Genomic DNA, 16,226 nt, shown 5'->3' on the forward strand with positions numbered 1-16,226 from the left:
CCAGATCCGACCGCTAGGAGCACTGCAGTAAAATAAACAGTGCGTCTAGATACTAATTGACTCAATTGACCGTAATATTAACAAATTGAATAGAAATGTAGTGATAATTTCAATGTTGAATGGTAAATAGATAATCTTTAAAAATGACGAAGGTTGAAAAAAGATATCACTTTTTTAAACTTTCTATTTTTTGTATTCACTGTAACACATTCGACCTAATAAAAACGAAATCTAGTAGCTATATTTACGGTAGTGCATGAATTACACTTTCACCACTACAGCATCAATGATAATCAATTCACCGGCACATAGAAACCAATATAGAAACGTATCGTATCACCTTAATAAATTCATTGGCTTAAACACACTTCTTCGTATTTTAATATTTCTCGATATCTCCAGGATTTTTAGCGTTGCATTATTATGGTATACATTTGTAATCCATCCTAACCCATTTTAGCAGGAATTTCCAATGTCAAATTAATTGTTGCTTAATTTGCTTTCTTCGGAGATGGGAGGTTTGTTATGGTGGCCTTAAAGATAAAAGGTTTTTGTGTCATCGAAGGTTAGCGGACAAGGTTTTTCGGATCTTAAACAACCTACTACGCGTAGAATTAACGTTTTTTCTCTGTATTTTCAACTTTTTTCTTTCATGTTTTGAAAATAATAATAGTACAATGCTTTCCTCATCGCTGCTGTAATAAACATAAATTACAATGTATGGGTGTGTTTGTTTGTGTGTGTGTGTTGTGTTTCGTGTTTGTATGTGTGTGATTTTCCTCACTTAATTTGATGACAAATACAACATAACTTTTATAGATAGTTTAATAATGATAATAATAATTTTAATAATAATAATCAATAATGACAATAAAGAGAAGGAGAAGTACTTCCATCGGTTATGCCTTTTGCATATGTTGATTTCTGCTGTTTGCGTGTTTTCCTTTCTATACACTAAACGACTAATAAAGAAGAAATAACTATTAACTAAACGATCAAGAGATACAGTAAGTAACATACAATAGAAGTTTTTAGTTCTCTTCCGTACATTTGTTAAGATTTTGTTTGCTTTGTCACTAGGTATTATAAAAAAAATTGCTTTTCTCTGTTTTCCTCAGACTAGGGAGGGATTCCGTATTTACGCATAAATAGACACAAAGGTTCAGTTGTGAAAAGAATCGAAACCAATTGGAGGAGTTTTCCACTTATTGCAATCTTTTTCCCAAGAAAAAAGAAAAGGTTTCAAAATGCCTTTAGAGTTTGTTGTTGTCTGTTTCTATCTATACACGGCGCACAACTTAATAACTATCACCTTTAGCCTACAAACAGGACGCGTTAGAAAAGTGCTTGAAAAATTCGATTCGAAACGAGACGACAATTAACTGGGGTCAAAATCCCTGTGCTTGACAGCCCCTACAGTCTATTAAACGAGCCAATGGAGATCAAATCCGCGGTTTCTTCTGCCCTAATTCTGCTTCTTGGTGTAAACCATCCAAATGCTTTCCATTCAGAAGCGGTAATGTGTGTTAGAAAAAAATAATAATGGAAACTCGATCCTCAGTGCGACCAAAGAAAAACAAAAACCGGGAACATCTTTGTCGTTCAGGTTTGTATGTTGAATGATGTATAAATATAAATACGCACTGCATGGTTACTATAAAAATCTATAAATATACCATTTGCTTCACCTTCTAAAGATATTGTTTTTGAACAGCTTCAATTATTGTTTTCAGATTGTTGTCACTCCTCAACGCACACATAGTCATTGTTTTATTTTTTTTACAAAAATTTAAATAGAAAACAGGATTCTTTGTACAAAGCAGAGAGTCATTTGCCATACAGTTGACTTGAACACTGATATGAACAAGCTGCTTGAAATGCTCTGCCTTTTCGTTAACCTCGTTCAATTGTACGCAAAATTTACCAACCAAACAAATTTACAAGATTTATTCTCTTTACAACAACGATGAACAGAAGTGATTTTTACGGTTTTCTTTATTCCTACAGTTAAATCAATATAACAAAAAAAAGTTACAGATGACTAAAGTACAAACCAATTGCATTCTCTCCACTGGGTAAACATTTCCCCGAGAAAAGAACGTTTCCACATCACGCATCTCATAGCTAAACGCCAAAATGCTAACTACAGGCAGGGCAAGCCAATTGTTCCATAAATAATATCTGGCTCATTTCTTCTCAAGAGGGAATTTTTGAAATCATTAAATTTACCGTTTCAGTTTCTGTCTTTCCCTTTCAATAAATAGTGTACCTCCTCGTTTGATTAACGCCAGAAATAGTGTTAGGATAATGATTTTATTTCTATCTTCCCTCTTAAAATCTCTCGGTTAGGTTTAAGAGTACATGACCATCCAATACGGGCAAATCCACGCGCGCACTAATCTAGGTGATAAAAATAAATGAGTCACTTGTAGTGTGTTTGTGGTGAAGTTGTAAAAACCGTTGCTCCTGTTCTGCTACGCTTTTGGATGTTGTTATTCTTGTTCTCCTATTTATCATGTTTTGTTGTTAACTCAATCAGCGGTTGGCCGATTGTTGCCTTCTTCTATCTACTTAGCTTACTAATTACACGAATGAGCGCACCGTTCTCGTCCTTCAGGCGCTGATTCTCGGTCTTGAGGGCTTCCAGTTGCTGCACACAGGTGGTAGTGGTGGTGGTGGTGACAACAATCACGTAATGACACAAAAACACAGACGATATTGGAAAAAAAGAAAACAGATTGTTGGGAAAATACAACGGAAAGAAATTAATTTCATTATTTTTAATGAACTAAATAAAACAAAGGCGAACAATAGAAGCTGGCAGTCAGTCATTCGACGGAGAGTTAAAATTGTATTAAGAAAAAGAAGTAGAAACGGAGTAGACGAAGGCTATAATTTACACGAAACATTCAAAGTCATTCAGGTAGTAGTGTTGTATGCATATTTTAAAGTTAGTTTTAGTTCAACAAACAACACAAGTTTATTTTATATATTGGACAACCATTTGAAAACTGTTTGTTACGCTGTATAATAAACACACGTAGTTTAGTATGAAGCAACAATTTTTAAGAACATCTAATTAAAAAAAAGTTTTAGAAATATACATAAGTCGCATTCAACAGCGAACATCTATAAAGCATACAGAATACATACAGAGAATAGTACTAGAATAAAAGGCTATCATTTAATAGAGCTCATACCTTGAAAATATGATATTTTAAACAGTGTCTAATTATGGGTGGAGTAAGTGTGTCAGTCCTATTTGGGTCGTTTTAATCCCATTAATAGGAATATGAAATTTAAGCAACAGTTTTTCAAAAAAATTATATTGGAACACCTTCAATGAAATAAAGAGTAGATTCTTGTCCATTGAAACTCAATGATATGTCTAGAACTTGGTAACTCATTTATGGGAATCACCTCTATGACACGTCCAGAAATAATCAGAGACAAATCAATTCAAGAAAACCATGTGAACTTCTACAGAGTGCTTCGAGGACAAGTCCAGATTACTCTGAACTCAAGACTGGAAAATCCTTCATTAAAGTTTTCTGACCCTTTCGCGTTTCAATTAATCACATATTCAAGCAGTTTTAGGACGTCACCATTAATTTTTTTTTTTTTTTTAGGATAAACATAAATAAAACACTATTTTTTCGAATTCTAGAAAAATCCTCAAATATTACACCGTAACATCACTTTGAACTGCTCGAATGCTGTGATCCATTGGAACATACACGGCCGTAGTATCTGACTCAAATTTCAGATTGGTTTATTCACTTACACTAGAACCAAATAGCAAAATACAATGAATTTTAGAATCGACCTTCTCCGATTTGCATTAAGCTCTGCATAAATATGGACCAGTTAAGTCTGTGCCACAAATGGGAAAGCTTTGCACAATTGTTTGTTACAGGCAATCATTCACGTTTGTGCTAAAATTCTACCTTTTTTTTCGAAATGGCGTATTTGACATTTTTCCATAAATTTCAAATTAAATAAAGCTTTCCATACATTTTATAGAATGCAAAACAGACAGAAATCTCGTGTTGCAAAAAACGGGAAGGATCCGCATTCTAGCCTAGGGGCATAAATTCATCCAAATCTCCAAATCGTCTTTATGGTGACCATCAAACCTCGATTAGCAATTTTCGCGTTTTTGGAAATTATCGCGGTTTCAGGGCTGGTAGTGGATATGTAATATAATAGTAGTGACTTTAGTGACTAAAATAACGAAAATAGTGACCAAATAGTGACTTTAAAGCAATAAAAAAGTGACTACTAGTGACATTTATTGATCGGAAATTTTTTTTACAATATTTCGTTGACTGCGACCCACTTCGAGAAATTTTATAAACTCACAATCACAACCCATCCTAAGAATTTTTCATGCTCCTTTAAAATAAAACAAATAATGGTTTACCTGTCCCATAAATTTGTCTCGAAAAATTAATATTTATTTATTTTACAGTGAACCAGGAATTCAAGAAAACCGTGAAAAAGGCGTGAATTCGAAAACGCCGGAAAAAAATCGGGAAAATCCCGTGAATTTCGATGACAAACCGGGAAAAATAAGATTCTGGACCTTTAATCAATTGCATGACCCCTGGACTGGCAAATGTTTTCAGTATACAGTCACAATTCTGCAGATAACAACAATGTTTTTAGAGAAAAATACCAATAGATCTTTGTAAGAACTCTAAGAGAGATTACACTAGAACTCCCAGTCATTTGTGGGACTTCAGACGTTCAGAGTAGAATCTTTAGGTAGTAGGGTATACGTCCCTAACCTCGGTCTAATATGCAGCCATCGATTACGTTTTTAATCATAACTCATCAATGAATTTACCTGCAAACGATATTCTACTGCTAAATGGTATGCTTAGATATGCTTATCATGTCGTTTGCTATCAGAAACCACGAAAAGTTGAAAAACTTACTTTTTTTAAGACAATAACTCACGAGGGAAATGTATGTAATATGGGTCTATTGTCCCCAAATTGGGTCTATTTATGGATGCAACTTCGTCCTATCTTGTTTGATCCTCAAAAAAACGCTCTTGGTAACGTTTTCTGATGTATTTTTTTTTATCACTATCACTGTTAACTTAATGCTCTTCATTCCTCAAAACATTTCTTAGAGAAAATTTTACGAAAACTACATTAAATCACTCAATTTAAAAATTAAAAATTAAAAATTTCGCTTATCGTCTTTTGACCGCAGAATATCTAAATCAGAACATTGTGATGTTCATTATACAGGTTTGGCAGAAAAAATCTCCCTTCCTGTTCGTTCCTTATCATCCAAATGCAAAACAACATTGTTGACGTTACTCTTATTGCTATATGCTGTCAAATGAATTTCATGGGCCATAGTTAGGAACATAGAAAAGAAATGTGTCCCTAAAGTTGGGTCCATGTTTTACTTGTGAAAACGTTGTTAAACAATTAAAATAAACATAAAATATTCAAACAGCAACTGTAAGTTTTACGTCTAGTGTGTATTATCAGGTAATTCCAATCAATAAATGCCATAATCAGGCCATTTGATGATCGTCAGTCAACCTTCCCATCTTAACCTTATAAGTCATGGCGGCTAAAAACTCCGAACATTGTGATATTCTCAACCAGTTTTATTACTTACGAGAGCTGAAAATGTATTGAAATGTTGTGATATAAATTGATTTGTGTGTGGTACACATTTATCAACCATCAGTGATCAATATTTTCCTTATTTTTTGTGTAATATTCCTTAATTAATTATTTATTTGCGTGATAGGCCGAATGAAAGGACTAGACCCACATTACATACCGTAACCCTATTTTTTTTTTTGAGATTTAAGGCCAAGTGTGAAGCGGATTCCAAATCCATTTCAAATGAATATTCAAAATAAGTTCTAAGAAGAATTATGATGACATTTCGAAGGAAATTCTTAGAAAATTTATTATCTTTAAGTGAATTCTAAAGATAGTTTTAAGGATCTCACGATAAATACCAACCCGAGCAAATCTGGAGAGCCAATTGAAATCAAAATTTGCTGTTATGATGTAACTTATTTTGAATACCCCAGTTGATCTCATTTCGGTTGACTTAACGATTAACACAGCAAAAATGAGAGCAAAATTATACACTGTTGAATCAAACGGAAAACTAATCCTGCTTTCAATGAAATCAGTTTGATTACAGATTTTGCATTCATACTGTTTAACTGAATACGGGCCTGGCGTAAATGGTTAGCATCCATGCTTCTCACGCTGAAAGAGTTGAGCTCTAATCTCACCCGTGCAAGTTACGAGGTCATTCATGAATTATACGAAACAAATAAACAATAATCGTTAGTTCAACGACAAATGAACTTAACTTAAATTTTAAACAAGGCGTTAACAGCAGCACTTCAAGTTATGCTTTCATTTAAAAAGTCTTGACTGCATAATGAAAGCACCATATGATACACATATATGGTGCATACCCGAGCAAAGTCGGTTAACAAAATGAAAGCAAATCGATATTAAAGTTTGCAGTTCCTATCATAATGAAAACTCATTTTGATTTCAATTGTCGCGACAGAAGTCTGATATCATATTGTGCTTTCATTATGCAGTCAAGACTTTTTAAATCAAAGCAACTTAACTTGAAGTTCTTCTGTTAATTTCTTGTTTAAAATTTAGGTCATTTAAGGTCATTCGTGACTAGCCCGAGGTGACATTTGAGCTCAAATCTTTCAGCGTGAGAAGCATGGATGCTAACCATTTACGAAAGGCCCGTATTCAGTCAAACATGATGAATGCAAAATCAGTAATCAAATTGATTTCATTGAAAGCAGAATTAGTTTTCCGTTTGATTCAACAGTGTAAAATTTTGCACTCATTTTTGCTGTGTTAACCGTTAAGTTAACCAAAATGAGATCAAATGGAGTATTCAAAATAAGTTACATCATAACAGCAAATTTTGATTTCAATTTGATCTATAACTTTGCTCGGGTAACGACATAAGTCTGAGACAATTGATATCAAAATGAGTTTTCATTATGATAGCAACTGCAAACTCCAAACGAATTCTGAGATGAGAATTCTAAGCAAATTTTCAGAAGAATTTAGTGGAGAGCTCAAAGATAATTATGAGGAGAATTGTTTGACAATTCTGAGGAGAATTGCATACAAATTATAAAGAATATTCAGACTAATTCTAAATAGAATGCAAGGAGTATTTAAGGAAGTTTCAGTAAGTTTTTTCGAAACGAATCTTAGGATGAATTCGTTGATTTCAAAACAACCGGGAAAATTACCAAAATTCCGGGAAAACCCCAAGAAATTACAAATTCGGATTTGCTGGTCATTATGATTAGGAGTAATGCCAATTTGATTTATGTTTTATGTCACACAAAATTTGAAAATTTAGCTTTTTTCGTTTTCCACTTCACTTTCCTAAAAGTACACTTTTTACAACTTTTTTTTTATTAATAATTTATGAATTTATCATAAAATGAGTTGCTTAAACGTAAACTTATTTCTTTTTTGTTATTTAATATTTGCCCTTCCTCGACCTATTTGAGTGATGTTGGACATAAAATGGACACATTATTTGCATCATCCTTATGCCTTATTAGGTAATCAAATAATAATAACAAGACAAATGTTGAGAATTTTTAGATAATCAATTTTAAAGACCTCGGATATAGAAACTTTTGAAACACCTCAAATGTTTATAGCTCAGGAACCTACACAATTTTTCTAGATAGCGGTCCAAGAACAAATCTCATTATTCTGGAACGAGGAAAATTTTCCAAGATGGAAAGATCGTGTATGCACACGGCAAATAAATCTAACTCATATTTGAGTCAAGTTCACTTAAATTCGCGAAAACGTAGGTCACAAGGATGAGTACATTTTTACTCAAAGATGCGTAAATGTCACTTAAATATGAATAAAATCATTCAAATATGAGTGATATTTGCTCATATTTTAGTAAAAATTTACTCAAATGCGAATTTTAGTGACCGGGACTCACATATGAGTTAGATTTATTTGCCGTGTAGAATATTTTGCTTAACATCTAGAAATCGAAAAAAAAATGAAAGACTCCGGGATAAATTTAAGATATTTTGGACCAATTTTTCGAAGACAAACAAGTTAAGAAAAGGCCCGGAATAATTTTCATATGTTGAATATATGGAATATAAGTTCACAGTCCTTGAAAAATGTAAATACCCCTTGAAACGTAAATAACATTTTATGATCTTGGACATAGATTTTTTTTCTAAACTTTAGTCTTGGAAATGTTTGGACGAATATTAAAGCTACCGAGCTTCAAAGATTTTCAAAATTATAATCTTTGGAAAAATGTCTACAACAAGTAAATTTTTCTAGACTATTTTTTCGAAATATCTTAGACTTGGAAAACTTCCAAGATCACGAAATAAAGAAGCAAGGATGTTGGAATCAGATTTTTTCTCGAAACCTTTTGAAAATTTGAGATATAATTTTCTTTTACTATTTCGAGATCACAAGGCAATGGAAAAGCTTAGAAATTTTATAATCTGGTCTGGAAAAAAACGAAGATAACGGACCTGAATGTATAGATCTCGAAGATGAAAAAAAGTAAAAATATTAGCACCAATTGGACAGCTCTGGTCTGTTCGCAACTCTTCTTTGTCGGACTTTACATGCTGATTTTTAATGAATCTTTTTTACACAAATTTGTTATCAAATCAAGCTGTTACTTGATGTGATTTTTTAAAGGCATAATATTTACTCTTGACATTATTGATCATAAAAAGTGACTTTAGTGACTAAATTTTAAGAAAGAGTGACGTTAGTGACTTTTAGGTGAAAAAAGTGACTTTTTAATGACTGATTTAAAAATAGTAACCAGGTCACTAAGAAGTGACCTGCTACCAGCCCTGCGGTTTAGGTATTTTAATTAAGCACAAAACTGAAAGCGATGAAGCCGAAGGTTAAATGGGTAAATTCTAAGACAAGAGCACCTTTGCTGGATCTTGAATTTGGATCTGCGTCAGGTTCGAAGTCCACACAATTTGTGTACGAAAATTTCGCCCAAAACTTTACAGGCTTTCATTTGATTATTCTCAAGCCTTTCCTTTAGATTAATTTCCATTCACATTGAACTCTCCAGGATTATTCTAAAATAAATTTGAAATTCTCTCTGGAAATCCCTTGAAATTGCTATAAAAAAATGTGTTTCAGAATTATGAAATCATGAGATGGTATAGTGATAATTAGTACTTGTAAGTTACAAGATGAGAATGTGAAGTATGTGTTTGACACATAAAATCTGTCAATATTGCTTTCAGTGCGTCACAATCAGCAATTTTACGACTCGTGAGTGCTTACTATGAGTGAACGCTCACGAATCATAAGATCGCTTATTGTGACGCTCTGAAAGCAAAATTGACAGGTTTTACGAGTCAAACACATAATTTAAACCCTCTTCTCGTTACTTACAAGTACAGCATATTAAATCATTATATCATCTAATGATTGCATAATTCCGAAAAATATGTTTTTATAGCAAGTGAGTGGAAGGAACCCTGGAATTAACCTCAGACCAACAATTGAAAAGGGTCTATTAGCTTTTGTGAGCAAAACTTGTAATCCTCCTTCCCTTCCAACACCATCCGGCAGAGGGAATTCTCCCGCCGAGAATTGTCTTCAAATTTTGCTCAGAATTATCTTGGAGTTCTCCTCTAAATTCTCTGAAAATTTAATGGAATTCTCATTAACATTCTCTAGAAATTCATTTCGAAATGCGCTTGGAATTATACTCTGACTATCCCTATAGATCCACGCATAATTATTTTGGAATTGTACCCTCAAAATTCGCGTTCCTTGGTATTTTTCAAGAATCCTGGAATCCACTTCACTCTTGGGAGATATAGTAAAAACTCTCCTAGAGGTTTTCCTAAAGCACCCTAGAAAATATTCTCTGAAATACCTTGGTGTTGTCTCTAGAATTCATTTTAAAATCTGCTCAAACTTGCTTTGACAAAAAATTCTCTTAATAGTTCTTCAAAGTGACTGTAGTTATCCTGAAAATCTAGACCAATCGAAGGGTGTTGAAATCTTATTGTTTTCGAAGAGAGGACGAGGTACATTTTTCCAGATTTGTCAACTAAATTCATGGGCTTTTCCCGGTGACTTCAAATTCCAGCTTTTTCCGGTTTTCCCGGTTCACTGGTCACTCTGCATTTCACATATGAAACACTTGTTTTTAATCCCATTATATTTGTTTTGACTTGAGCACATTTTGAGACCCAGCTCCGTAAGAAAATTATTCCGGATAATATGCTTAACCAAAAGCTAATTCGCGGGCGGATTCCTCCGGTGGGAAATAGTAAAAACATCGCTTTCATCTCCAAAATTCTGAAAGTTAATTCTATCTAAATTGCAATAGCAGCAACATTACCATACTAAAACTTTACTGTGAACCTAATGTTACGAGCTAACCAGGTTTACAATGAATATTTAATACAACCATAGAGGTAACTCTAAGACCAGAAGGTCCCAAAGAAACGAGCACAACTTTTTGACTCAACTCTGATACTATCTTCGGTCCCAAGCTAATCGATGCACCCCTCGAAACATAGGAAAATCCACGAATCCCTCATTTTATCTGTCAAACTTTCATAGCGAATCAAAACAAACCTAGTGTAGTACTGGAATTTATACTAGATTGGGGTACGTTAATCGATTTGCTTGGGACCAATAGGCTAGTCAAGTAGTGAGGCAATTTAAAATCGTTAGTTTCGAATTGATTGTTGGTACTACTCTATATGTCTGTCATGAGTAATTACCCGTGCAAAGTCGGTTAACAAAATGAAAGCAAATCGATATTAAAGTGTGCAGTTCCTATCATAATGAAAACTCATTTTGATTTCAAATGTTGCGACATAAGTCTGATATCATATTGTGCTTTCATTATGCAGTCAAGACGTTTTAAATGAAAGCAACTTAACTTGAAGTTCTGCTGTTTACGTCTTGTTTGAAATTTAATTGAAATTCATCTGTCGTTGAACTAATGATTATCTTTTATCTGATTTGTTTAACACATTTTAGGTCATTCGTGACTTGCCCGCGGTGAGATTGGAGCCTAAGTCTTTCAGCTTGAGAAACATGAATGGTAACCATTTACTCTAGGTGTTATGTGATGAACTAGCCTACGGCTAAAAATCACAAAAATAAAGAAAAAAAAAAAAAAAATTTACTCTAGGCCCGTATTCAGTTAAACATTATGAATGCAAAATCAGTAATCAAATTGATTTCATTGAAAGCAGGATTAGTTTTCCGTTTGCTTCAACAGTGTAAAATTTTGCTCTCATTTTTGCTGTGTTAACCGTTAAGTCAACCAAAATGAGATCAACTGGAGAATTCAAAATAAGTTACATCATAACAGCAAATTTTGATTTCAATTTGATCTTAAGCTTTGCTCGGGTATACGAACCCTTCGTGTATTTTCCTATGTTTCGGAGTGGTTCATCGATTAGCTTAGGACCGAAGATAGTACACGAGCTGAGCTAAAATTTTTAGTACGTTTCTTCGGGACCTTCTGGTCTTAAAGTTACCTCTATGGTAGTACCCATGTACTCCTTTAATCTAGTATCTTAAATTGTAATTTTAATTAAATTAATTAAAGAATAATCTTGGCTGTCCATGATATAATTAAAACTTGTCCAAAGGATGGAACTTATAAAATCTTTTCAAATACGGAACTGTTTATTTTCTGTCCAATTCAGTACCACCTGGGACAGGTGTTCCATTTCTCGAATTTTTTTTTTTCGAATAATTCACATATCCATTTTGGCATTGATTGTAATAGATTCGGCTTACACTGTAATCGGTATGTCTGTAGAGTAACATTAAGACCTGGGGTCCCGAAGAAACATGATCAATCGTTTGGCTCAGGAAGCACCAGGCCTTCGTTCGGTCCCAAGCTAATTGAAGCACCCCTTGAAACATAGAAAGATCCACGAACCCCTTATTAAACTCTGTAAAATTATAATCAAAACAAACACAAGTTTTGACAGATTCTAGTACGAGAATAAGGTACGCTTATAGATGTACTTGGGAGCAATGGGCTAGTCATGTAATGAGCCAATTTAAAATCGATAGTTTCGTATTGATTGTTGATAATACTTTAAATTGACTTACTAAATTAAAAAAGTAAAACGATAATACAATCATAGAGGTAACTTTAAGACCAGAAAGTCCCAAAGAAACGTGCTCTACTTATTGGTTCAGCTCTGGTACTACCTTCGGTCCTAAACTAATCGATGCACCCCTCGAAACATAGGAAAGTGTAGTACTAGAATTTAGACTAGAATAGGATACGTTAATCGATTTGATTGGGACCAATAGGCTAGTCAAGTAGTGAGCCAATTTAGTTTCCACCGGTTGGTACAATGTTGTATGTCCATGGTATTAAGTTTACGCATTGAGTTTTGACAAATGATGTACTAGATTGTAGTATAAAATACATACACTGCAGATAAATTACAAGTCTGTCCAGATAATTGTGAACGTCAGAAATATAACAGTTATACAATATACTATAAGTAGAGCTTATTTACAATCAAGTTTTACCAATTCTAGTACTACCGGAGACAGTAAAAAGAACAAGCAGAAGCATTATAATGCCAGCAAAAACATAACAACAAAGCGCAAGACCACTCCATTGGTTATCGAGGACATCAATAGACAAAAAAAAACAGAATGCAAGTTAGTATAAGTATTTCGATGGTGGAACAACAAATTTAACTGTTTCTAGCAGTTTTTTTTACATGTACGTGTACTGCGTGAAGAAAAAGAAGTGTGTATAACAGTCAACAACGAATTCAAGACCCGAAAGGTACATGATCTTGGCAGAGGCTGTGTTTTCCTAACATCGATATCGTATCACTTGAAGGCACTAATTTATATTGAAAGCGAGATTTTTTTATTATTTCGTTCTCAATGGAGTGGACTTAAGATTTAAACACAAATTAAGTGAGCTTTTGACAATTCTATATGCTGAAATCAAGAGTTGGTTATTGACATTCTTTGTTTATTCAAGGTAATAAAGCTCGCTACCAGTAGCTAGTATAGAGACTCTTGCAAACCCGTTAACGATGACGAAAACAATAAGAAGTTACAGACAAGTAAAGATGAAAAACAACAACATTAGATTACAGGAAGAATTATTTCATCGAAACAAACTTTTTAGTGGCAATACTCGGTCGACATGTATACGGGATACAAAAGAAAATGGCTGTTTACTTTAGTCGAAACCGGTGCGAACGAAAACAACGAAAACGAATTAAGTACACATCTATTAATTTCAACAGAAAACTTAAAACTCGCCAAAATGAAAAAGGAAAACTAAAACGCAAAACCGAAAACCATATGAGATTAATCAAGATCATCACTTGGTTTTAAAGTTTTTCTCAGAAAGAAAACCAAAACGCCTCATACCAAAATCAGTTTCATCTCGGATGGCCAAATGTGGACACAACACACGGATGGTAGAATTGGATCGAGTATCGGCGGTTGTCTCGTTGGCGGTGCCCGTCGTTGTCCGAGAGATGGATGTTGATTTGCTTATTATTTTTTTCTGGTTCCGATATTCTGGATAGTCCACAGACACACAGCACCATTCAATTTAAGTTTGCGATATTTATTAATATTACTTTTTCATTTTAATTTGGTGGTAACCACTTTTAGCACTTTTGGACTCAATTCAGCTATAGTATAGGTATATTTTGGCTTGATTTTTTATGCTATGTCTTCATACCGACCAAAGCGTTACAATATCTACGATAAACTGTTCTACTGCATAGTATATTTTTCAGAACGAAAAATGCATAGTACTAGAGTAATATATAGTTGTTTGATTGGATTGATCACGATGCGCATTTTAAAGATTGCTGCGCACACCTGTGCGTGTGTGTGTGTGTTTGTGGAAGGAACAGAACTCGGTACCGGGGCTCTCTCAGCATCATCATTTGGGTACGCTTCTTCTACTACTACTTCACCAGCTACTACCGCCGCGCCACTACTATTGTTTGCTGTGCAGTTGATTCTGCGCTGAGGTGGTCAGTTTAGACACTACCCGGGTGAGGGCGCGATTCTCCGCACGGAGACGTTCGTTCTCGGTTTTGTATTTTTGCAATAGCTGATTTGGTGTGAAAAGTAGTGGTAGTTGTAGTAGATTAGGTTTTTGGTTTTTTGGTCGGTTTTTTTTTATTTGATCGAAAAACGAAGTATCCGCGCGAATCGGGAATCGAAGTTTTTTTGTTGTAGTCGTTGTTGTAATGAATTACCGTAGTCGAAATCGTCGAATAGAATAAAAGAGCAAACGTGGGGGTGATTGTACAAGACGAAATTACAATTAATAAAAATTGTTCAATGAATTTCTTTGTTTCTTTTTTGACAATGAATACGATAGTGTATGCAGTACTAGATGTGTGACACTTTCGGAACTCTGAGCCGAAAGTTAAGGTTTGATCTCGCCCAGAATTTTTTCGTTTTCTATTTGGGCGAAAAACGACGTATTAGATTGTTTCAGCTGAACACCTGTGAATAATGGAAATCTAGTACGATATTTTTCGCCACGATTATCAAGTATTGCCAAAACGGTTAATTTCGAACTATACACGTAGATGTTATTTACAAATCCAATTTGCTACTAAAGACACTAAACCTTAACTTCCATTCAGAAAGTGAGAGAGCCAGAGAAGAAGAGTGAGAGAAAAACAGACATAAGCACTGCTGAGGGTAGATTTTACTGTGTGTATAATAGTACTGCATGTTGTTAGATCGTTGTACTGTTCGAGGATATTAGAGTATGGTGACTGATTAAAACTTGTGACAATATTAGTAGCCAATCATAACCAATAAAACATGAAATATGACTGAAATAGGGTGGAAGCACCAGGGGTGAAATTTTAATCTGGTCTCCTACTGCTTCTACCTTGTTTTGTAAAATAAAAATACAAAAATAGAAAAGCTTTCGTGTGCTGCTTTGGACGTGTCACGAGATGTTCATGATCTGTTACTTCAAATCATAAGATGTGTATCAATTATATTAGTACTAGAATTAGTATTGGTTGGAAAGCAAGGTTCCTAGTTGTCGGAAAACTAGTAATTAATCGATAGTCTTAACTGTTGTTGTTGTTTTTAGTGTTGAAAAAAAAAGACAAATTTCAAAAACGAAAACGGAAAGCAAAAGCGCCACTGAAAACTAATGTTGAATAAATTCTAACAGAAGAATCACTAAGGTTAGACTGAAATGTGTTTATTATCTAAAACCAAGCCGAAAATGAACCTGTTTCTAAACAGAAATGTAAGGTTGTGATCCGGGAATGATGACTTTGTTTGGTTAGAGGTTTTGTTTCGTTGTGTTTTGAGGAGGAATAGTACGAAAGAGTGACCCCCTCTCCCCTCTTATTTTAAACTAATTTGGAATGACCGAGGGAAGGAACTCGAAAAACAAAACTCGGGAAAATGAGTAAAGTGACCGGATGACATCTCGCGGTCTTGGCGGGATAGCAAAACGAAAAATTTATTAGGTCGTTAGGGTGAAAAAAATGAATCTTGAAGAGGAGCGGGGGCAGCAGGATGTTTGGGAGAGGGGCACGCGCAAATCGAGTGATGTATGGATAGAGGAAAATGAAAATAGCGAGAACGAGAGTGGAAAATAGACTTCGAAATGGCAGCGCCGACAGTGGCTGTGGCTAATTACCTTGAGCTCTTCCTCCATTTCCGACATTTTCCGCTCCATCGCTCGTCTTTCCCGCTTTTCCAGCTCCGACAGCGAGTTGTTTTTGGTGGTCTGCAAATGGGCGGGAATATTTTCATTATTAGCTGACAAATTTCAAAGACAAAAGAAAATCTTGCAACAAGTGGCTGGCTAACAATTGTTGGAGATCCTTCAGGTTGAACCATTTTATAAATAGGTTGTTGTCAAAATTTCGTCTGACAGACCCACATAGCAAAAAAGTAAGCTCGCGAACACTCAGATTATAAATACGATCTTTTTACTTGGATGCTCGCTAAAAATCCTCATTGTGCATTGAGAAAACCGTAAACTTCGTAGTTGCTACTGCATACCTGTTCGCTTTAAGACAATTCTTGCAATTCCCATTAAGAATGCTGAAATCCGTTATGAAAACTCAAATGGAGTGGAATTCTTGAAATCATTCATTGAATTGCTGTTTACATACATCCCACGAAGTT

General features: G+C 34.5%; 1 protein-coding gene across 10 annotated transcripts in view; it reads right to left on the minus strand.

Moving 5' to 3' along the window:
- Positions 1 to 609: 609 nt before the first annotated feature.
- Positions 610 to 16,226, minus strand: part of Mbs (Myosin binding subunit) — a 175,794-nt gene continuing 160,177 nt past the window's right edge. For 9 of the 10 annotated variants that reach the window (XM_065218441.1, XM_065218438.1, XM_065218440.1 and 6 more), the window contains 2 exons: positions 15,733 to 15,822; positions 13,532 to 14,163 (listed from right to left, as the gene is read on the minus strand). In XM_065218441.1, coding sequence (XP_065074513.1) covers positions 14,047 to 14,163; positions 15,733 to 15,822 — 207 coding nt within the window. In that variant the 3' untranslated portion in view covers positions 13,532 to 14,046. Of the gene's footprint in view, positions 2,651 to 13,531; positions 14,164 to 15,732; positions 15,823 to 16,226 lie in introns of those variants that run through there. The other variant, XM_065218435.1, reaches the window with a different exon arrangement.

The sequence above is a fragment of the Ochlerotatus camptorhynchus genome, unplaced genomic scaffold (assembly GCF_037179485.1).
Source record: "Ochlerotatus camptorhynchus isolate MF236.1 unplaced genomic scaffold, CSIRO-AGI_Acam_v1.1 ptg000086l, whole genome shotgun sequence".
NCBI lineage: Eukaryota > Metazoa > Arthropoda > Insecta > Diptera > Culicidae > Ochlerotatus > Ochlerotatus camptorhynchus.